Genomic DNA, 23,962 nt, shown 5'->3' on the forward strand with positions numbered 1-23,962 from the left:
TCTCCCGCAGAATCTTCTGTATCTGTCACTAAGCCTGACCCAGAACCGGCTCCTGAAGAGCAATTTATCCCAGAACCCGACACAGAACCAGAAGTTGACCGGGATCCTGAACCAAAGGAAGGCACTCGAGCGCATTGGGCTTGGCATGAAAGACACCGATGGGATCGCAAACCGTGGGTTAAAAATTCAAAGGACCAGGCCTTCGATGATCTCTACAATACAAGTAAGGAATTATGGGCCAAGTACCAAGACGCGTCAGATGACTATGACTGGGAAATACTCGCGTTTGAAATAGAGGAATGTCCCACAACGCGTATTGAGGACGAGTACCAGTATTACCTTAAGGAAGTAGTAGACCGCTTCAAGGACTGGATCGAATATAATGGATACTTACCTAAAATACCTAGCCGTAAAGAACTCGCAGATTTAATAAGAATATACAAGGATAATCGTGATGCCGAGATTATTCCCACCCCTCTGGTTATGAAACTATGAGGGCAGATAAGGGTAAAGCGCGAGAGATCCCGAGGAATGTCCAAAAACCGATATGGAACGTGAATGGGAAGCCGCCAATGGACTCATCAACGACTGGGATGAAGAGGATCTTGATCGTGTATGCAGCAAGATTGACTCCTTTTAATAAGATAAGCACTTCTTAGTTATCTTATATTTTTTTGTATAAAAAACCTATATTACAACTGAACACAATTCATAAATACATTAAATGGTTTATTCAGAGATTGTCCGTGCTTTACCTACAAGACCGGATATCAAAGAATTACAGTATTCAGGCGCAAGATTTTCCAGAGGAGCAATAGCAAAACTTGGACAGCGACTCCAATCCCGGTATCCAACACATAAATTTCAGATCCTGCTCCCCTATGAAAACTGGAAACCCGGTGGATGGACATCAGGAAACCAACCAGCCAGCTTCTTCTCACTCTTAGACCACTACGACGAAGTACAACTACCGGATGACGCAGACCCTGATTATTTTGAACGATTCATAATTTATGTGAGAGATGCCCCACCGGCCGCAGGAGGATGCAACGGGAAGCTAAATGATTGCCTGTATGAATGCCTGAAACATATCTACGGCACATTCTCTAAAATGCCAAAGTCAATCGAAAAGCCCGAGTATATCAAAAAGGCATTAGGTTTCAATCGCGATGCTCCCATCCCAGTTTCATGCATGGACAAGGTCGAACAACTCGCAGGAAGTCTCGCAATTAATATTGTGGGGGACATTACCCGAATCTCTAAAAGTAAGTCCGATAGATGTGTAACACTCATCCTATCAGAAGGCCATTACTCCCTCATGTTAAATCCCGGAAGACTCCACCCCAGTAAATTAGATAAAAAGCGTAATTTACCCATTGTATACCATGAAGATGGAACCAATAATGTAGTCACAATATACAACGGCAAAACAGTTAAGTCTTGCACAATTGGGCAGTTTCAAAAAACTAAGAATTCCAAGAGTTCTTTCATCCCCGTCGAGAAAAACCGTAAGACTGGGTATATGAAACTCTCGAAGAAGCATATCAGAGAATCCACGAGGAGCGGAATTCCTTTCTACAGGAGACAAAGAAGTTCGGTTTAGGAATCGACTTATCATACCATAACTGGTCTTACAAAAGAACAGCTCTCTGGTTATTCGAACGATTAAGTGTAGGAATTCCAGCCAATGATCCTCTTGACCCGATAGAAGCGGAGTGGTTAAGTGATGCAATGATGGGAGGATTAATCTGGGCAGATAACGAGTGGAAGGGCTATGGAAGACAGTATGACGCAACAAGTTTATACCCGAGTATCCAACAATCAAACGCGAACTTTCCAATCAGACGGGGTAAATTCCAGACACTTAATGACTTTGTCGACCACAGGGGTTATGCCTTGTATGGATTATTCCGTGCCAAAATAAGTGGGAATAATATTCTCTTCCGACAGAATAAAAGGGGAATCTATACATTCATCAACTTACAACGAGCAAAAAAAACTTGGTCTCAATATACAGTTAATACAGGATGGGAAGCCAAATGCATTGATATATGATAGAGAAGCGAGAATCCCTGGAACTGTAATATTCGGTGAGTATGTACACTTCCTCTTCAAAATTAAAAACCAGGGTGGCATAGCTGGCCGCGTGGCAAAGCGAGTCCTCAACACATTATGGGGAGCATTATGCCAGAGGAAGCGTAATTACAATATACATGGCCTGGTAAATCATTGGCCAAAAACGTAATTCGTAATTCGAAATACGTAAATAATTACGTATTTCGTAAATAATTACGTTTACCGTAAATAATTACGTATTTCGTAAATAATTACGTTTACCGTAAATAATTACGTTTAACGTAATTATTTATGACTTCGTAATTAATCAAATGTACCCGTAAATAATTTACGTTTACCGTAATTATTTACGATGTACGTAATTACGTAATTGATCGGAATAGATTTGATTAGATTATCAATTCCAATCATTAAAAATGTACTCTTTTTTTTAGATTGTATTTTTTTTATTTAATAAATAAATAAGTTTCGGCTTCCAGGAATCTGCGGGTAAGTATATGGAGGCGGGCTCTTTTGAAATTTACTTTGAAGAAACGTACTAACGTTTCTTTCTTTTTATTTTTTGTAGATTTCGGTTTCTATAAAGAACACGGGTACGTGTATAGGGGCGGATTCTTTTGAAATTTACTTTGAAGAAACGTACTAACGTTTCTTTCTTTTTATTTTTTTGTAGATTTCGGTTTTTTATAACACGGGTACGTGTAGAGGGGCGGGTTCTTTTGAAATTTACTTTGAAGAAACGTACTAACGTTTCTTTCTTTTTATTTTTTGTAGATTTCGGTTTTTTATAACACAGGTACATATATAGGGACGAGTTCTTTTGAAATTTATTTTGAAGAAACGTACTAACGTTTCTTTCTTTTTTATTTTTTGTAGATTTCGGTTTCTAAGAACACGGGTACATATATAGGGGCGGGTTCTTTCGAAATTTACTTTGAAGAAACGTACTAACGTTTCTTTCTTTTTATTTTTTTGTAGATTTCGGTTTAGAACACAAGACACAAGTACGTGTATGCGGGATTCTTTCGAAATTTACTTTGAAGAAACGTCTAACGTTTCTTTCTTTTTATTTTTTTGTAGATTTCGGTTTCTAAGAACACGGGTACGTGTATAGGGGCGGGTTCTTTCGAAATTAACTTTGAAGAAACGTACTAACGTTTCTTTCCTTTTATTTTTTTGTAGATTTCGGTTTAGAACACAAGACACAAGTACGTGTATGCGGGATTCTTTCGAAATTTACTTTGAAGAAACGTCTAACGTTTCTTTCTTTTTATTTTTTTTTGTAGATTTCGGTTTCTAAGAACACGGGTACGTGTATAGGGGCGGGTTCTTTTGAAATTTATTTTGAAGAAACGCGGGTACGTGTATAGGGGCGGGTTCTTTTGAAATTTACTTTGAAGAAACGTACTAACGTTTCTTATTTTTTGTAGATTCGGTTTCTTAGAACACAAGTACGTGTATGAGAGCGGATTCTTTTGAAATTTGAAGAAACGTACGTTTCTTTCTTTTTATTTTTTTGTAGATTTCAGTTTCTGAAAATCTTAAGCATTATTAAAGTAAATTGTTAAATTAGATCATTAAATATTATTAATCTATTTCGTTAAGCATTAAATAAAAACTGTTAAACATTAGTAAAATTATACAAAATTGTTAAAAATAAATTAAATGAAATAATGTATTAAATTATTGTCTTTAAAATAAATTAAGAAGAAATTCTTCATGTTAGAACGCAAAATTGTTAGAAGCTTTTATTCAAAATTTTGAAAGAAATAAAACAAATCAAAATATACAACAAATGAATATGAGTCATGGACTATCTAAACGTTAACATCATCATCTTCACTAAATTGTTGGTCTAATAATTTCTCTATATCGAAATTTTCGTTACCGTGGTCAACAATATGATCAACATTTACGGGTTCAATAACTACTCGCGGCTCCTGAAGTTTTAATAATTCCACTAGCTCCTTTGATACAAAATTAAAATAGTTTTCACTTTGTAAAACACTATCGTTACTTTTATGCCCAAATTTTTCATACTCTTCTATGTCAACAAGTTCGTCTTCTGTATCACCATAATCTTCGTCTTCATTATCTAATTCTTCCTCTCCAATTTCATCATTAATATTTTGATATATACCATTTCTTACCAATTGATAAAACTCTTCATCATTCTTGACATTCATATCTCTAGCCGTATACTTTAATTCAGTTTTCGCGTTTGAAACATAATATGTGTGAAGTTTCGTAAGATTTTGTAAATGATTCACACTTAATCTAATTGAAAGGAATTACTTAAAATTTAAAATTCAAAAAAAAATTAATAACTAGCAACAATAAAATAAATATTTACCGTGTTCTCCTTTTATTCATATACCAACCCATCACGGAAAATATTCTCTCACATCCTGCATTGTGTGGAGTTATTGAAAATATTTTTAATGCAAGTTGTTGGATAAAATTTTCTTCTCCTTCATCTTGTTCTACATAACTCCACCAACGCTCAACTGTATAATATTTAGGAACAAATTCATCATTATAAGGAGGAAGATTATCACGAAAAGCAGCAATTTGCCCAATTAATTTGGAACTGGAATTTTCTCCGCCTCCCATTTTTATCCATATATTTTCAATTGCCCAATAAACTACTTTACGGCATACTTGATTTCGGAATCCTTTACCTATGATATTTTAATTAATTAATAATTAATTAATTGTTAAATAAGGTAAAAATCATCATTTTATTTTATCAAATACGTACCACGGTATAGTGGGTGAAGTAAATAGGCTAACATATATAACCTAAAATCGAACTGCATCCACCTTTTATTAAATGCTTTAATGCATTGTTGTCGAAAAGTAGTATGAGTTTCTGATAAGCTTTTGATTGAATATGACAATTTTATTAATTGTAAGAAACAATCTGCTAACGTTGCATTTTTCATTTCTAAATATTTGATGGCTTCTTTTATTGGCTTAAGAATTAATTGTAATTCTTCAATATCCATAAAAAAACGCCTCGTAATAATTTCTTTGATATTTTGCTTTAGGTAATTCGGGTTATTATTTGCTATCTAAAATTAGATAAATTTATTAAAATTAATTAAAAATAAATAATTAAAAATAATCAATAAATACCAACATTTTTTAGAGCTTCTTCGCATCTTAAAACTGAAGAAACACAATCACATGCAGTCATCCATCTCGTTTGACAATACCCCTTTAATTTACCACCTTTAACCATATTTTCCTTTATTTCATCTGTTAATTCTGCACCTGCCCGATGAGATGCTTTAAAAAAATGAACTAATTTCATACATTTTTTTAATATTGATTGGGCAAACTCTAATTTACAAATATCATTGGTTAATAGATTTATATGATGTGCAATGCACCGAATTGGCATTATAAATCCATATCGATCGTTAACTAGCTTTTTTGCCATGACCATTGTAGATGCATTATCTGATACTATTCCTGCAAATTTTGTAACTCCAACATTTTCAATTACCTCAATTATTTTATTTGCTAAAAACTCTCCCGTATGTGAATAGTTTGATAAATTTTGAACTGAGTGAATATATTCTTTTCTTTCACCAGTAATAATAACAAATGCATAAAGTGATTGTCCACTAGTACTCGTCCAACCATCTACTCCTTTAAAAATTAAGAAATTACAATTAATAATTTAATTTATTATATTTTATAATAAATTATTATTACGTACCCAATGTAAGATTTTTTTCATTATTTAATTTAAGATTTATTTCAGTAATAACATGTGAAATTTCCGCATTAAGCATATCTTCTGTAAGAGTTTGTCTACATGGTGGATTATATCCCGGACATAATGTACGAAGAAGATCAATGAAAAAAGGGTTTTCAATTATATGAAAAGGGATACCGCAGCAAGCAAAAAATTTTACAATAGCACGATTTGCCATTTCAATTTTAGCTTGATCAATTTTGGTTGAATCAAATATCTCATCTATTTTTGGCTGATTGTGGCTAATTTTAATTTTTTTATTATAACCGAGATGTCCATTATTTTTTACTTTTTCCAGGAATAAAGACTTTACTTCAGGTGATACCTTTAAACAATTTAAAGCAATATGTCCTTGCATTTCAATAGGCTGACCTACTTGTTGTTTCCAGCCACAAAAATTACATTCTGCTGAACAATGCCCTCTATTTCTTGGCCCTTCCTTAAAATAATCCCAAATATCAGTTTTTGGACGACCACGTTTTTTTTTATTTTGATTAATAATTGTATTTTGATTATCATTACTGTCATCCATATTTAAAATATCTTAAAAAGATTTAAAAGAAGTATATTATAACGCGAAAGAATTATAAATTCTTTTTTAAATGTTAAAAAAAAAATGAATGATTACTTTTTATAGTTTTTTTACTTAATAAATAAATTACTATTTATGGTTTAGATAGTTTTATTAATTTGGAAGTTGATCAAAATAATTTCGCACTATATTATCTATTAATTATATATATATATTTATATTAATTTAATTACGTCATATATAAATAATTACGTTATACGTAAATAATTACGTATTTACGTATTTTTCAAGTAATCTGGTAATTAATTACCAGGATTACGAATTACGTATTTATACGAAAATACTGAATTACCAGGCCATGTATAAATTACAAGACACTCACCACAGATCAAACAGACCCATTTACATTTCCAGAGGGCCATACACTCGACTCTATCATACCAGTAGGATCTGACCAGTGGCGATTCCAGTTTACAAACCCGGATAATCCCTTCAAAGGTGAGTATCCCAGGATCGCCCCATTCTTATTAGCACGTGGTCGCAAAATCACATCTGAGGCAATTCAACCATACAAGGATAAAGTACGACGTATCCATACAGATGGATTTATTTTAGAAGAACAGCCAGATAGCCCCGCGCTTTTCACTTGTTCAGAGAATGCAGATACGACTCTAAAGACTTTCAAGTTTGAAACCGCGGGATACTGCCATGTGAAAAATGTGAACAAGGTTATCTGGACATGATTGCTAGGGACTGGTAGGTTTATTTTTTACCGACATACCGTGATGGCATAATTGAATAAACCTATAAAACATGTAATCTTACGAGATACCCAAATGCAAAACACCGACGGATTAGGTAGACAAGACGACGAAAGTTTCCACACGTGGGCTAGGCGCATTCAGAATGCTGTGCAATATTATGATACTTGTAGTAGAATAGGTTATAAGCGGCCACCTTATCCAAGGTCTCGTCAAGCTGTATATGCTTATATTGTGCACATTAGGAGAATAGTATCACGACTACCAAATAGGTGGTACTGTACCTACTGTAAATCTTTTATTGATCGCGGATGGGGAGCCGATGCTTCCATGGATCAAGCGGTACGACTACATTTATATAGTTGCCCAAAGCATTTTAATTTCGACTATTATACTCATCATGCTGAAATGATCCAGAAAGCCTTTAGGAGATATATAGAAAGAAGGAACAATAAAGCGGCTAGGATTATCCAGAAAGTCGCTATCCCCTGGTTATATAGACCAGGCTCTCCATTGATACAAAAGGCCGAGCGACACTTCTACTGCCTCGCAGTATCGCAAGTGTAAACCCCGAGGTTCATATTTATTTTTTCTCATTCGAATGAACAGGTAACTGAAGATTTATATTTTTTACAAAGTACAAAGAATCATGTCAACATATACCGAATTCACAAGCATTGTTAACAGCACTGACAGCACTAGTGAGGAGGTTATTTACGAGGCATCACGCATTCAGCCTAGTGTTATCTCTGACGAAACTGTCCCCAAGATTATCCGCGCATTAAAAGATACTATAGTAGTCGCATTAGTATCTGGGTTTAGCAAAACCAGTTACCTCATCCAGGACCACGTGAAGTATATCAAGCGAATCCAGACGGCAAATTCTCCTGTATCATATGTGAAGTTCGTGGCCAGAAAACTCTTCCCAGATAATGCGGCATATACTGCTAAGATAGCAAAAATCCGCGAATCATACAAGAATAAACAAGCTCTCCTAGATAAGCTTGAGGCCCTCTTCGAATTGTATTATAATGCGACTAAGGACTCATCAACCGGTCCCCCAAAGCGAGCTATTACTAAAAACGAGGCTGAGAAAACCTTAACAGAACTTCTTGCATAAGCGGCTCCTGTGGTCCTACGATCCTGTACGAATTTAGTCTATATTTTTTATCCATGTGTAATAGGCATACAGTAATTGAAGATAGCTATAGTATAAGTAACATAACATCATGTTGGACCGATTACCAGTAGAAATAGTCGAACGCATTGTCGCAAAGATCCCGGATACTGACCTTATTGCAGCGAGTAAGGTAGATAGAGTGTGGTGGCAGGAAGTTCGTCAAGAGGCATATAAGAGGTGGAAAAATTATGCCACTACGATCGGGTATGTCCGAGCTCTTGGAAAGCCATTCGAAAAAGGGAATGTTGACTGGATAACATTTGAAGATGTAAACGACTTCTATAAAAGATGGATAGACCGCCTCACCAAGGATCAGCTTTATATTATGGAGAAAATGCTTAGGAATGGGATGGTCGTGGACCCCCAAGAGAGGGAAACCATAGAGTATGCATTAAGTGAACAAAGATGGGGAGGCGATCCTTGGGGACTGGGAGTGGTATGAATGGACTCAACAGGAGTAAGCATTTTGTACTTGACTTTCGTAGGAATTACCCTGCAGAGTCATATTTTTTAGATCCGGCCGGCATTACCACGTAATCCCGAATTACCGAAAAAGGAAATTTATGTTACACAAGATTCCAAACGCATTTTTACCAAAATCGATTTTTTGTGGAACGGGTATCGCCCAAAAAGGAAATGATCTACGTACCGCATGAAATCACGTGACACTCTACACATTTGTTCAGGGTATCACGTGACATGAACTCCGTTCACATTTTCTGTAATATAATCCATAGTTTTTCCATGAATGCTTTTTAGGCCAATAATCCAATAACTTATTCATCAGGTATCCTCGTGTTTTGCGACAAGGACTGATGACCATGTAACCTCATCATCAGGCATCCTCGCATTTTTTGACAAGGACTGATTGGTTGTTCTAAACATATACCGGTTACCCATACTAAAAGTAATCCTACAGATGTTACTCCTTTATGTATCATCCCAAAACTTTCTCCTCTTAGATCTTTAATTCTCCCGACAACGCAGGAGCGTATTAGACATGATACCACTACTATTACTTCTCCTTTCACTTGGGCGGACCTTGATGAAACTGTAAGATCATATTATGGTCGTTTGGACACTCAACCTAATTTTTCACAAGTAGAGATGGTTACTCTCCCTACTCCTTCTCTTTCTTCCTCTTTGGGCTCGGCTGCTTCTCTCGCTTTTGCTGCCTCACCGTTAGCGACTCCTCCTAATAACCATTATTGTTTTTATACTGATGGTTCTTTAATTAACCTTGGCACTCCTGATGTTTCTATGGGTTGGTCTTGGGTTCAAGTCCTCGATGGCGCTGGTTTTTTCCAATCTATCGCTGCTTACGCTCATGGAATTATTCATAACTGGCCTTCCTCTACAAGAGCTGAAATTGCCGCTATACATGCTGCTCTTACAGTCACTCCTCCCTTCTCAATGGTCACTATTTATACTGACTCTCAATCTGCCATAGATGGTCTTCGTCTATGTGCTACCTTTTCTTATTCCAATAGTAGGCTCTATTACAAGACCACCAATTTTGAACTTTGGGCTATTATTGAACGTCTCATTTTCTCTAAATCTTTATCTGTCACAGCTGTTAAAGTGAAAGGTCACTCTGGTAATTTCTACAATGACTACGCGGACTCATTGGCCAATTCTGCGCATACTTCCTCTTCAGCAGTTCTTCTTTCTGATTTGGATCAAGTATCTCCTCACGATTTCTTATTAAAATATGATGATATTTTATGCGAATCCAACCCACGACGCCTATTCAAGCAATATTCGCAAATGCTGTGGATGCATAAACTAACGCGTTTATCACGTTTTAATTTCACCATTGATTTATCTTTTACTTCAGATTTCGTGATTGATTGGGATCTTACCTGGTTTTCGCTCAATTCTGAACCTCAACATGATGCCTCTTTTACTCGAGCTCATGCTTCCTCTCATCGCACCTTCAAATTCAAACTCTTTTTGGAAGATTTGCCTACTTTGGAACATCTTAAAAGAATTCGCCCGGACTTGTATATCGACATTTTATCATGTCGTTCATGTCTCGACTCCAAGGAAGATTTCATGCACCTTTTTATGTGCAAATGTAGACGAATCGCTATGGAACAGATTCTCCTCTCCTACCAACGTCATTTTATCAACAAACTTCAAGAAGCTGGTGATCTCGTTAAGAAAGATCCCTCTTTACTTATTAACAAATTTAAATCTCTTCCTTGTTGGTCCTTTTCTTCTTCAAATTGGACTTCATATAGCCTTGTCCGTGGCTGCCTTCCGAAATCCTTTGTTGAAATTTTTGAAGAACTTTCTATCCCACGTAATTCTGCGATGAAGGTTATCTCTACCATCCACAATCACTTTATCCAAAAGATCAGAAAACGAATTTGGCTACCGCGTTCCTATGACAAATCTAAATGGGAAAATGCGATGAACATCACTCAAAAACTTAAACTTTCTCGGCCTTCAAATTTGCCAAAGTCTACGTACTTACCTTTCTCAACTTTACCTCCTCCGACCCTTTCCGACGCCGCACGTGACTCCGACGTTGATTATTTAAAGAACTCGATGAAATATGGTTTGCCTTGGTTTAATCACTATTCGGGTTTTATGGGTCGTCTAACGGTGCAACTTACTAACAGCTTTAGCAGGGTGGTGTGTCGATTTTAATAATGGGCGCATTGTTCGTTGGTTTGCTTGCATAGTTGCTTCTTCTTAGGTTGTAATATATCTAGGCGGGGGATCAGGATAGTTTTAGTGTTATGCGATTTTTTCCTTTTTGAATTAATTTTATAGCTTTATTACTGTTTTGGAGACTATATAGTTTTGTTTTTAGTTAATTTTATTTTTCTTTTTTGTACTTTGAAAATTTTATTTTATTTTTTTGTAAGTTCGTTAAATAATTTTAATAAAGATAAAGGCTACTATGCCATATTTGCCTTGCCTTGACAAGGACTGATGATAAGGACTGATGATAGATCTCTTACCGCCGATCTATTAACCAAAAATTTTCGGAAAGAAAATTTTATATCTTCGTACTAACAACTCTTATATTTTACCCATCTCATACCTTCTAACATGACTAGTAGAAACCTTGCTAGAAGAGGTGGCGGCAGCTATAATCCTAATAGTAATAAGGCTGCTCGTCAAGAAAAGAAAAATAACAAAAAACAACTCTCTGATAATTCTGGTTCTGATAGTGATAACAATACTCAAAAACGTTCCCGTATACTTACAAAAGACTCCATGGATGAAGACTATGAAGATTTCGTTGCCGACGCGCTGGCTGACGGTGGTTTAGTTGGTTCAACTTCGACCGCTATTCCTCAACAAAATAATTCCCGCAGCACTGCCCAAGAAAATACTCAAGCTTCTACCCCGAATAATTCTGCTGCGCCTACTGCGCCTGGCCAAGACGCGTCCTCTGGAGCTAACGCGTCTATTCATGCACCTCGAAACAAAGAAAATAACTCATCCCCTAACGTGTCCCTTAATATGGACGTGAATGATGGCACATCGCCCGATCAGGCTGTCGATCCCTCCCCTACCATTACCATTAATCGTCAAGATTTCCTGGCTGCGGCTGCGCCCAACTCCGCTCCCCAAACTCTAGAGAAACTTAAAACTAATAAGGCAATCATTGATGCCGTTAACAATTTGTTTTTAGAAACATATGAATCATATACCGGTCGGGCTCGTATGACTGGTTCAGGGGACGCTAAACGTCTCATCATTCACTTCCATACCGCGGAAGCTCGAGACTTGTGTATTGGTTCCACACACTCCGATTTTCCGGACCTACAATTCCACCTGTACGATCCCAAACAGCTCCGGTCCGATGAAGACCTCCGTGCAATTCAAGTCACGGATATCCCTTTTTTTATTACTAAATCCCAACTACAATCCTATTTCAAGAAATTTGGCAACCTGCTATCCCTTCATCTCTATTCAAGGAAAGGTGCCAAAATGCAACAAGCCCGCATCGTTTATGATCATGCCGATGCCATCGCCCGTTTTACCACCCAGTGGGCAGTTTATTGTTTTTCCACCTGTTTGCGCGTTACTCCCTGTCACTATTCAGTGGAACAAAAAGCTGCTCGTCATGAATTTGTTGCTGTCCTCTCTGGACTCCCTGCTAACACTAAAGATATCCATCTTGCTCCGTTAGTTAAAGAACATGGAGCTAAAGCTATTAACATTCCTCTTTCTCTAAACTCCTATAAACCTAAACCATGGGCTTATGTTACTTTCAATTCACAAGCAACAATGGATGCCGCTATGGAACAAACAATTGGATTCCAAGGTCGTACTCTTCGGTGGGGTACTTCCAACGATTTGAAAGCCCTCTGCCACAGATGTGGTAAGCTCGGTTGTGCTCCTACCTCCTGCCCGCTCAATCAACGCCGCGGACGCTCACGTACACGTGATCCTGTTGCCGCCCTTAAAGAACGTTTCAACATTGGCCAAAGACCTGCTCAACAAAGAGCTCCACGTAATAATTCTCGGTCTCGCTCTCGCTCTAAATCCCGAGATCGTTCTGCCTCTGCCCAACGTCCGAATTCAAACCCCAACCGCTCTAGCAATAATAATAATAGCTCTAACAATACTAAACCCTCCTCCTCTGGTCAAGTTCACTCCTCCTCAACTGCTCATGGACGCACGCTTTCTAATACTCGAAAAGGCAAAGATAGATCTGTTTCCTTTTCGTCCAATAATCGTGCTCCACTCCCGGATCCGAATTCTCCTAATGCTCTTGAGGCTGCCCTTAAGATTCTTAATGTTTTAAAGAATCTTCAACAAGATGTTGCTCGTGTGGAATCCTGCATTTCAAATCTTGAACTTAACAATCAACGGCTATCTGCTATTGAAGCCCATTTAGGCATCAATCCTCCCTCCGCTCCTGTTGTCAATTCTGAACCTGATCGGATGGAAGAAGACCCTCCTGAAACTACTGGTACCTTAATCCCACATCCTAATGCTCCCTTATCTTCTGGTGCAAAGAAATCCTCTTCCCCCAAATCTACACTCAATAATGTTCCGCATTCTGCTTCCACTTCCACTCCTAACCCTTCCCCGCAAGACGAATTGAACTCAGTTATTCAAGATCAAAAAGCGATTAAAGATACCTTACAATCGCTCACTGGTTCCATCCAAGGTTTTATTGCTTCTCTTGGTGGTTCTCCCTCCGATCGAGCTTCTGCTCCTTCGCAATAACTGATCTTTCACTTCCTTTCCCCGTACTTTATTATCATTGTGTTCTAATGATTGACAATTTTAATTATGATACGTTTGTTCGGAACCCACCCAACCCTATAGATATTTATAATTTTTCAGAACATGAATCTTTATTTACTACCTTAAATTCTTCTCCTATCCCCAATTCCTTTAATATTTCATCCTTTAATATTAATGGCCTTCGCCATAATAGTCAAGTTAAAATTGAACAAATTTCAAACTTTTTCAACCTCAAACATATTTCCTTTGGTGGTATCGTAGATACCCATTTATCCCCCAAACAAATTCATTTTTTATCTAAACGCCTTCCTAATTATACTGTCTTTTCCTCTGACATAGATAAAACTAAACAAGTCAAATCTACTGGTGGCGTTTCCCTTTTTATTGAAAAATCTCTTGCTTCTCATGTACAAGATTTTGTTTCACATTCCTCACGCATTTTATCTGTTGACCTTTATTTTAAAGGCAACATTAAATTGCGTATTTTTGTTATATATATCCCTCCTATTTCCGATTCTAAATTACGATCTGAAACCATTGATCTCCTTTTACAATTATTATTGCAAACTAAACAACAAAATTTTTATCACGCCATTTGTGGCGATTTTAATATGCATTTAGACACTTATTACCCTATTTATTTTAACCGCCCTTCTGTTGCTTCCCAACGGTCTTATCGTTTGTTGCATCATCTTTTATCTCATGGTTATGAAGAAACCATTCCTGTTAATGCTTCTGATTCCCTAGGCACCTTCCACCGTGATGACCAGATTACTCGCATAGACTATGTTTGGTCCTGCCCGATGTTAAAAAGCTTTGCTCTCACTTCCTACATATTCGACGCCCATGATACCTGCTCTTCTGATCACAATCCTGTCATCACGTATTTTGATGATTCACTCTTGGCTGCGTCTATCAAGGTTGCTCGTGCTAAACAACTTCAACGTCGAACTCGCCGCATTTTCAAATTTGATTCAGTCACTACTCAACAATGGGAATCCTTTTCCACTCACACTGACTCTCTTTGCGACGTTCTTCCTTCTACTTTTTCAACATGGCACATCAATCAACAATGTGAATACTTACATTCTCGTATCGTGAAAGCTGCTATTGCTTTTCTTCCATCTGTCACGGTTGGTAATCAACACACACCTACGGTGCCTAAAGATTTGGAAGCTTTAACTCAACATTATCGTTTTCTCAGCCGTCTTTTGCATTCGATACGCTTATTGCGCAAATATCCTTCCATATATTTTAATAGATATGAACATGTTTGGTCCATTCATTTCATTCGACTTCAAAAAATTCTTCATCTTTATAAGAAGGTTATTCCTTCCCCCCTATTTTACCTACTTCTTTAACCACATGTAGGCAAGACGGTTTTAATTCTTTATTAGAATCCTTAAAGACTATTTCCAGTGCCCTTTATGGCCTCCTTCTTCTCAAAGAAAAAGATTTTCAAGATTCTTCCATTCGCGCCAAATTGGATGATAGGGATAACAATTTTGAATCTGATATTTCCTCATTCATTAATTCAGCTCTCTCAAGGACTCGACGTCGTATCACATTGGATCGTGTCTTTATCGACCACCCTACACAACCTAAACTTCTAACAAACCTGCATGATATTGATGACGCTGTTATCAACCACTTCCAGAATTCCGTACCTATTAAATCATCTCCTCCTGATAACATTTCAGCTCTTCCTGCAAAATGGTCTTCTGCTTATCGCCCTATGGATGATGTGAATTCTTCTATTTATGATTCTTTGTTGGATCCTCCTACTCTTGAAGAATGGTTGTCTACGGTCTCTTCTATGCCTAACGACAAAGCTCCTGGTCCTTCTATGATTACTTATGAGATGCTTAAGCATCTGGGTTCAAACGCTTCTGCTCTGGTTTTAATCCTGGTCCAATCATGTTTCCACACTGCAGACATTCCTGATTTATGGCGTCAAGCTATGGTTTTTCCTATCCCTAAACCTCACGAATGGAAATGTCAACTCAAGAATACAAGACCTATTACTTTACTTGAAGTAATTAGAAAATCTTTGGTCAAACTCTTTTATAATCGTCTCGCTTCCATTTTGGCTTCGAATGAAGTTCTCAAAGGAGGAAACTTCGCCGGTCTCCCTGGTGGCTCTTGTCGCGACCCTATCGTCGTTCTGGAATCTATTATCCATGATGCTCATGTCAACAAATCGCCGCTTTGGATCCTTTCACAAGATATTTCGAAGGCTTTCGACTCGGTTGATTTCAAGATGTTGCGTTTTGCTCTAGAACGCATTAGGCTTCCTGCTTCTGCTACCAAGTTTATTTTATCCCTTTTTATGAAACGCTCTAATCGCGTTTTTACTGCTCATGGAACTACACCTTCTTACCGCGTTCGTATTGGTATAGATCAAGGCGAAGTTATCTCTCCTTTACTCTGGGTTATATATATAGACCCTTTATTGACTGTTCTTAAGAATGAAATGATGGATCCATATATACTTCATGCTCCTTCTTTATCTAATCCCTTGGCTGAGACAAGTCCAGATGGATTACGCATCAACAACTTGGTCTTTATGGACGATTCCACTTTAATTTCGTCATCTAAATCTGGAATGGAATCGATGCTTTCTATTACAGAAGAATTTTATCAGATCAATAATACTTCCGCTAATCACAGCAAATATGTTTTAATTACTAATTCGTTGCCTCCCACTTCAGCTCCTTCGCCTTCTCCAGTCGTGTTTGACTTGCAATTATCTGGACTGAACAAAGTTCCTTCCATTTCTATTGTGCCTATTTCCATGTATAGTTCCTTCCGCTTCCTGGGCGTCTGGTTCAATGTCGCTGGATCTCGTGACTTTGTCAGAAAGCAAGTTGCTCGAGAATGTAACTCTTTCGCTGCTACCGTTCGTCCTGCCAAATTATCTGCTAAACAAGTAGTTTATTTACACAACACTGTCCTTATTCCGAAATTGGAATATCGCATGCAAGTCACTCACCTCTCTGAATCTGAATGTGCCTCGGCAACCAGCAGTATCCGTTCCTTGGTTAAACATAAGGCCAACTTTTCACGTGTTCTTCCTGATTCTATTCTTTTTTTGTCTCAAGGCTTGGGATTGATTAATTTATTTTTTCACCAATCACAAACGCACTTAACTAATTTGTTTTTATTAGCTAATTCTTCTTCTTTTTTTATGAAAAATTTATTTCTATATAGATTACGTTTAATTCAATTTTCTTTTTTGATTCCCATTTCTCCATTGTTAGTTAAAGATTGGACTTTATGGTCTAAACTTTTTGCTTTTAAACAGGATTATATCGCTTGCACTATTGCTCTCCTGACCACCACTCCTTTCAAGTTGTCACGATCTCAACTTTCAACCTCGTCTGACCTCACTGTACCTGATGGTCACACGCCTTTATTTGAAGTGATGACTCCAAAAATTTTTATATCCTACTTCCGACGTTTAAGAAGTTTGCAATTCTATTACCTATCTCAATTCATCACGCCTCAAGGAACCCATATGATCACTTGGAATGTTTATTTATCCAATCTATCAAGTAGGAAAGGCCATCGAGTCCTCCCGCATAAATGGTTCAATGACATCCACCAATGCGTCACTGTTCCAAATTCCAATTCTCTGCTCTTGGATCAATTCTCTTCCGAAGCTATCCCTTCAAACATTGATTTGGCTCCAGCCTTTGGTTCCTCTAGAAAATCCATGAAATGGATCGTGACTTTAAACGAAGATGGCTCTCCTCTATTTGGAAAACAACTTAGCAAACAACAATATTCCTGCAAGATTGTCCATTGGACCTCTGATTGTGTGATTCGACCTAATGATGTTATCACGCTTACTCCTTGCCCCGGTTGTTCTAAACATGTACCGGTTACTCATACTAAAAGCAACCCAACAGATGTTACTCCTCTATGTATCATCCCAAAACTTTCTCCTCTTAGATCTTTACTTCTCCCAACAACGCAGGAGCGTATTAGACATGACACCACCACTATTACTTCTCCTTTTACTTGGGCGGATCTCGACGAGATTGTTAGATCCTATTATGGTCGTTTGGACATTCTACCTAATTTTTCACAAGAAGATGTGGTTACTCTCCCTTCTCCTTCTCCTTCTCCCTCCTTGGGTTCGGCTGCCTCTCTTGCTTTTGCTGCCTCACCGTTAGCGACTCCTCCTGATAATCATTATTGTTTTTATACTGATGGTTCTTTAATTAACCTTGGCACTCCTGATGTTTCTATGGGTTGGTCTTGGGTACAAGTCCTTGATGGTGCTGGTTTTTTCCAATCTATCGCTGCTCACGCTCATGGAATTTTTCACAATTGGCCTTCTTCTACAAGAGCTGAAATCGCCGCTATACATGCTGCTCTTACAGTCACTCCTCCGTCTTCAACGGTCACTATTCATACTGACTCTCAATCTGCCATAGATGGTCTTTGTCTATGTGCTACCTTTTCTTATTCCAATAGTAGGCTTTATTATAAGACCACCAATTTTGAACTCTGGGCTATTATTGAACATCTCATTTCCTCCAAATCTTTATCCGTCACGGTTGTTAAAGTGAAAGGTCACTCTGGTAATTTCTATAATGACTACGCGGACTCTCTGGCCAACTCTGCGCATACTTCTTCATCAGCAATTCTTCTTTCTGATCTGGATCAAGTATCTCCTCACGATTTCTTATTAAAATATGATGATATTTTATGCGAATCCAACCCACGACGCCTATTTAAGCAATATTCGCAAATGCTGTGGATGCATAGACTAACGCGTTTATTGCGTTTTAACTTTACCATTGCTTTATCCTCCATCTCAGATTTCGTGATTGATTGGGATCTTACCTGGTTCTCGCTAAATTCTGAACCTCAGCATGATGCTTCATTTACTCGTGCTCATGCTTCCTCTCATCGCACCTTCAAATTCAAACTGTTTTTGGAAGATTTGCCTACCTTGGAACATCTTAAAAGAATTCGCCCGGACTTGTATATCGACATCTTATTGTGTCGTTCGTGCCTCGACTCCAAGGAAGATTTCATGCACTTGTTTATGTGCAAATGTAGACGAATCGCTATGGAACGGATTCTCCTCTCCTACCAACATCATTTTATCAACAAACTTCAAGAAGCTGGTGATCTCGTTAAGAAAGATCCCTCTTTAATTATTAACAAATTTAAATCTCTTCCTTGTTGGTCCTTTTCTTCTTCAAATTGGACTTCATATAGCCTTGTCCGTGGCTGCCTTTCGAAATCCTTTGTCGAATTTTTTGAAGAACTTTCTATTCCACGTAACTCTGCGATGAAGGTTATCTCTGCTATCCACAATCACTTTATCCAAAAGATTAGAAAACGAATTTGGCTACCGCGCTCCTATGATAAATCTAAATGGGAAGACGCGATGAATATTACTCATAAACTCAAACTTTCTCGGCCTTCAAATTTGCCAAAGTCTACGTACTTACCTTTCTCAACTTTACCTCCTCCGACCCTTTCCGACGCTGCACGTGACTCCGATGTTGATTATTTGAAGAACTCGATGAAATATGGTTTGCCTTGGTTTAATCACTATTCGGGTTTTATGGGTCGTCTAACGGTGCAACTTACTAACAGCTTTAGCAGGGTGGTGTGTCGATTTTAACAATGGGCGCATTGTTCGTTGGTTTGTTTGCATAGTTGCCTCTTCTTAGGTTGAAATATATTTAGGCGGGGGATCAGGATAGTTTTAGTGTTATGCGATTTTTCTTTTTGAATTATTTTATAGCTTTATTACTGTTTTGGAGACTATATAGTTTTGTTTTTAGTTAATTTTATTTTTCTTTTTTGTACTTTGAAAATTTTATTTTATTTTTGTAAGTTCGTTAAATAAATTTAATAAAGATAAAGGCTACTATGCCATGTTTGCCTTGACAAGGACTGATGACGATGTCACTTGGTTATTGTAAATTGAAGATAACAATTAGGTATGTAGACACGTACAGAAAAAAGACATGTCATACCCTTATATAACTAATCCTATAACCGGACGTCCAATCCGTGTTGGTGGAGATACCTTTAATCGAATAGTTATGGAATCCCATGATTATATCGATGGAAGGCTTGTCCGTAGACAAACCGTACCGCCTCCACCCCAGGAACAACCTGTATATTTAAATACAGATACAGGACGCTATATTCAACACGGTACTAGAACGTATCATAGACTGGTTGAGAGTGACTACGAGGTAGTTGAGGACTACTACCTTGTTCATTCTGAAGAGGAGGAGCTTATAGAGGAAATCATCAATGAAACGCGCTATAATGAGGAAAATCTTGATGGCCAGCGGTTAACTTTTAATGATATACAACAAATCAGGGCCACTATTCAGGCTGACCAAGATGAATATGATGATTTTATCTTACAGCAAGATACGACTAATGGGACACCTTCCTCCGGTCCTTCCGGTCATCCACGAACTTTGGAGGACCATGCCCCGAGACTTGCAGAGCTTAATATTGAGTTGTGTAGGGAATGTCTCATGCCTGTGAGCCCAAGTGACTTAACGGACAAGTTGTGCAAGGACTGCGCTTCCTAATGGTCAGTCCTCCGGTCCTCCAGTCCTCCGGTCCTCCGGTCTTTCCAACAGTCGATCCCTTAATGCCAGTTATTTTTTTTATACAAATGACAGGTATTTAAAGATAACAATATATAAAAAAGATTGTGAAGGATACTAAGTGAGCGAATAATCAAAGAAAGATAGCCATGTCAACATCAATCGTAATAAACCAGTGTCAGAACTGTGGAGTATTCTCTGCAAAAGCGGCATATAGAGGATTATCCAGCGTGTTGTATAGACAGATTATAAAGAAGATTGGCGACGAGAGTGAACCTTTACAAGCCTTGGGACTTGCCAGGGATAAGTTGGTCCAGATTATCTGTCGGGCAAGTAATGCGGATTTTACGCAATTATTCACACAAAGACTGGATATGAAAATTATGGACGGAGATTCATACGAGGATACTAGGAAGTGGCTTCTTGAACAGCTTATAGCCATTGGATGTGACAGTGGGGAAATTGCCTTATATCAGTTCTTACGGAATACATACCCGGATGGTATTGACGAACCCTTTACTACATTCTATGAGAACTATGTAAGTCATGTAAGAAATCTGATGACTAAGAACTTTGCTTCTCGAGCCTTAGGAGCTATTGGGTTAAAAGCTAGGATGCTACGGATTGACTTCGAAGGGCGTAAAAAAAGCGCCATGATTCTTAGGGCTTCTGCAGAAGAACTTTGCGAGATTCTTACAAAATACTATTGATCCCTACTCGTAATGCTCGACGGTCCATATGACCCTTAGAAAAGATCTGTAAAAGGACCCCGATGCCTTCTATTATTTTTTTATTATCCAAAGGGTGACTAGACTTCAGGACTTCATATCGGGAGAATAACTCCTTTACGGTCTCAGGTTTTGGAATTTCAGTCTTCGTGGTCCTATCCCGTACTTTTGCTAAGAAGTTTTGGAAGTCTGATCCCAGGGTCTTACCAGATAATCCGTAGGCTTCCCGAAAGACGTACTTAATCCAGGTATCTGCGTTCTTAGCTATAACACCAGATACGAGAAGGTGTTTTCTCTCTTTAGGCGATGGATATTCCTGAGCAAACTCGATTAGCTGGGAGGACTTTTTTGCTTCAGCTACGGCTTTCTGGCCATAAGGACTAAACTTCGATCGAACTGGGTTCAAACTCAGATTGAATGGGGATCGAACTGGGTTCAAACTCGGATCGAACGGGGATTGAACTGAGATCGAACTAGGATCGAACTGAGATTGATCGGTGATCGAACTGAGACTAGTATCCCATCTAACCCGAATAGATAACGGATCGCTCTTGGATCTTCTAAGATCAAATACTATAAATTTGCGTTGTAAAGTAAGGTCATCGATTACTGGAGCTAGTGATTCCGATTCTTCTGTATACTGGCGGATGATCCTCTTAGTATCGGTCAAACTTCCGTGACCTCCATGTAGGGAAATATAATTCACATTTTCACGAATAGCCTTGGGAATGGTAAAGAATCTTTGGGCCACATAGATACACGAGATATTTTTGTGACGCCCGTGTGTAAAAAATCCAGTGATGAGATCCTGGGTTTTTTTAGGCGCATCCATCAAATCCTCGAAGATTACCACAGTAGCCTGGGTGGAGTTGAAGTCCTTAACATTTGGAATCTCACTATGGGATACTGCGGTAAACGGAATTTCTTCTTCTTTGAAAAAATCACGTACGACTAAGGTTACTTGTCTAAACCTCTTCAAAATCCTACGATTAGTTTCGTCAAAATTTTACTATAGATTTATTATAGTTTTGGCAGAGTTTTGGCAGTTTCGGCATTTATAATAAGTTTCGGCAGTTTTGCCATTCTTCAAAGTTTCGCCAGTTTTTTAATATAACTTTAATATAGTTTCAGCAGAATTTCGCTTTTCGGCGAAACGCTATCTTGCCTAAACCCCTAGGTTTCGGCAAGCAACCTTACGTACGACTGCCCACTTTGGTTCATCGAGGTATCTGCCAACTAGAATTACCGCATCACATAATATGTACCTTTCGCCATCCTCCTTTGCCTTCTTGTCTCCCATTAACAAATTAATGATCATAGTTGTTTTACCCGAGTCAGAACTTCCTGCTACGGCAAGACGGAAAGGCCATGATGGGGCAAACTCATTACCCTGTCTCGAGTCGGTCGTGTACTCGTCCAAATTGTATACATAAAGATCCATTTGAATTTTATTCTAATTTAGTTTAAATATGATGTCGACACCAATTGCAATTTATACTCCTTCAGAGCCTACTGGACCGCCTCCTAGGGATTTGCGTGATATGAATAATATACCATTAGTTGCGGTAATTAAGGATCTAACAGATTTTTTAACTGTCAGTGATCGCATGGTTGTTAATCGAGATGTACAAAATGCAAACCATCGTCTTAAACATGCTCTTAATTTATTAATTCATCGCTGTAGAGAAACATACGAAGAACGCGATATATTAAAAGCAGAACGTAATCGATCTCGAAAAGAACGTGATGAATTACAAGATGAACTCGAGGTTCAAACGGGTTTGTTAGGTCTTACACAAGATGAGCTAAATAACGTACAAGATACTATTACTAGTTTAGAAGCTAATTTGGCTGAATTGGAACGTGAGTTTGGTGGTATGCGGACGACTAATCGTCGTCTTCAGCAGCAATATAATCTTATGAGAGGAGAACGTAATAGAGCTATAGGTGAACGTAATAGAGCTATAGGCGAGCGTGATGTGGCACGAAATCGGCTTGTATATGCCAATAATCGGGTTCTTTTTGGAATTCGGACATTGGGACGTCTTAGAAATCGACTTTTCCAACAAATAGCCGCTCTGCGTATCCAAGTACAATGGTTTCGGATTAGACAATTGAACCTTCCTCCACCTCCTCTCAACCATCCACAAAATACGATATGGCTGCCGTTGGTATAGCTGCCCCCATATTTCATGGTCGGGAAGATGAAGATCTTAATCTTTTTATTGATAACTTTTTAGGGTATATTAATACCGTTGGTATTGATCTATTGGACGATGCCGGTGCGCCTCCTGGTCGGGTGCGAGCGATGGGGGTTCTTCGTAGCTGTATGAGAGATGAAGCGGCGAGGTGGTTTGATGCAGAACTTACTGGAAAAAATTGGGAACTCTCGAATATTCGGTTAGTGGCTACTGCAAATGGTGGAGCCGGTGCTACTCGCCGAGCGTTCAGAGCTTTAGCTGTTCCTGAAGTTGCTAATGGATTACATGTTGGGACTTACTTACCCGGATCTGATGCTGATGCATATTCAAGGATTGGAGTTAATGCGGCGCGAACCGTTAGAGAATCATTTTTCCCGTCACGCGCTGATATCGCTAGAACGAATTTTAAAGTTGAAGAGCAGTGGAGGCGTGCGGGCGGACGTCCTACTCATCAACCCGTTAATGGGTTGGGAAATCATGGAGGTCCATTTAATGCTGCTGTCCAGAATCAACCAATAGTCTTACAGGGGATTCTCCTGGATCAAGCATTTATGCATATGCGTACAAATTTTCCAACTGTCGTGGAAGAAAGACTTCAGATACGATTTAGTAATCTTTACCAGGAACAAGGTGAACCTGTTCGATCTTACTATAAGCGAGTTGAGAGGGCTGGGGATATTGTAGGATATAATCGAATTATGGTTACTGACCAGTTCTATAGAGGACTTTTGCCGGAAAACGTTATTGAAGCTTCCAGAATCGGGGCGGCGCCTCTTAATATATTAATCGATAGATTGAGTGATCTTGAGCGATGAAAGGGTGAAATGTTCTATGGATTACAAAGGCACCAGGGTATTGAAAAGGCTAAAAAAGAGGAATTGGCTGGCTATACTCATCCC

At 38.3% G+C, this 23,962-nt stretch overlaps 5 protein-coding genes across 5 annotated transcripts; all 5 read left to right on the forward strand.

Moving 5' to 3' along the window:
• Nucleotides 1-724: 724 nt before the first annotated feature.
• On the forward strand, nt 725-2,055 carry OCT59_019099 (uncharacterized protein; the record flags this gene model as incomplete). The annotated part of the gene is made up of 2 exons (XM_066135802.1): nt 725-1,518; nt 1,641-2,055. 2 exons carry the CDS (start codon nt 725-727, stop codon nt 2,053-2,055), a joined length of 1,209 nt encoding a protein of 402 aa, XP_066005058.1.
• Nucleotides 2,056-7,210: 5,155 nt separating this feature from the next.
• Nucleotides 7,211-7,702, forward strand: OCT59_019100 (uncharacterized protein; the record flags this gene model as incomplete). The annotated part of the gene is made up of 1 exon (XM_066135803.1): nt 7,211-7,702. One exon carries the CDS (start codon nt 7,211-7,213, stop codon nt 7,700-7,702), a length of 492 nt encoding a protein of 163 aa, XP_066005059.1.
• Nucleotides 7,703-7,784: 82 nt separating this feature from the next.
• OCT59_019101 (uncharacterized protein) lies at nt 7,785-8,255 on the forward strand (the record flags this gene model as incomplete). The annotated part of the gene is made up of 1 exon (XM_066135804.1): nt 7,785-8,255. The coding sequence occupies one exon, from the start codon at nt 7,785-7,787 to the stop codon at nt 8,253-8,255; it is 471 nt and encodes a 156-aa protein (XP_066005060.1).
• A 109-nt stretch (nt 8,256-8,364) lies between these two features.
• OCT59_019102 (uncharacterized protein) lies at nt 8,365-8,757 on the forward strand (the record flags this gene model as incomplete). The annotated part of the gene is made up of 1 exon (XM_066135805.1): nt 8,365-8,757. The coding sequence occupies one exon, from the start codon at nt 8,365-8,367 to the stop codon at nt 8,755-8,757; it is 393 nt and encodes a 130-aa protein (XP_066005061.1).
• A 2,621-nt stretch (nt 8,758-11,378) lies between these two features.
• OCT59_019103 (uncharacterized protein) lies at nt 11,379-13,514 on the forward strand (the record flags this gene model as incomplete). Its single annotated transcript, XM_066135806.1, has 1 exon — nt 11,379-13,514. One exon carries the CDS (start codon nt 11,379-11,381, stop codon nt 13,512-13,514), a length of 2,136 nt encoding a protein of 711 aa, XP_066005062.1.
• Between the last annotated feature and the right edge of the window lie 10,448 nt (nt 13,515-23,962).

Source organism: Rhizophagus irregularis, chromosome 28, assembly GCF_026210795.1.
Source record: "Rhizophagus irregularis chromosome 28, complete sequence".
NCBI classification, from domain to species: domain Eukaryota; kingdom Fungi; phylum Glomeromycota; class Glomeromycetes; order Glomerales; family Glomeraceae; genus Rhizophagus; species Rhizophagus irregularis.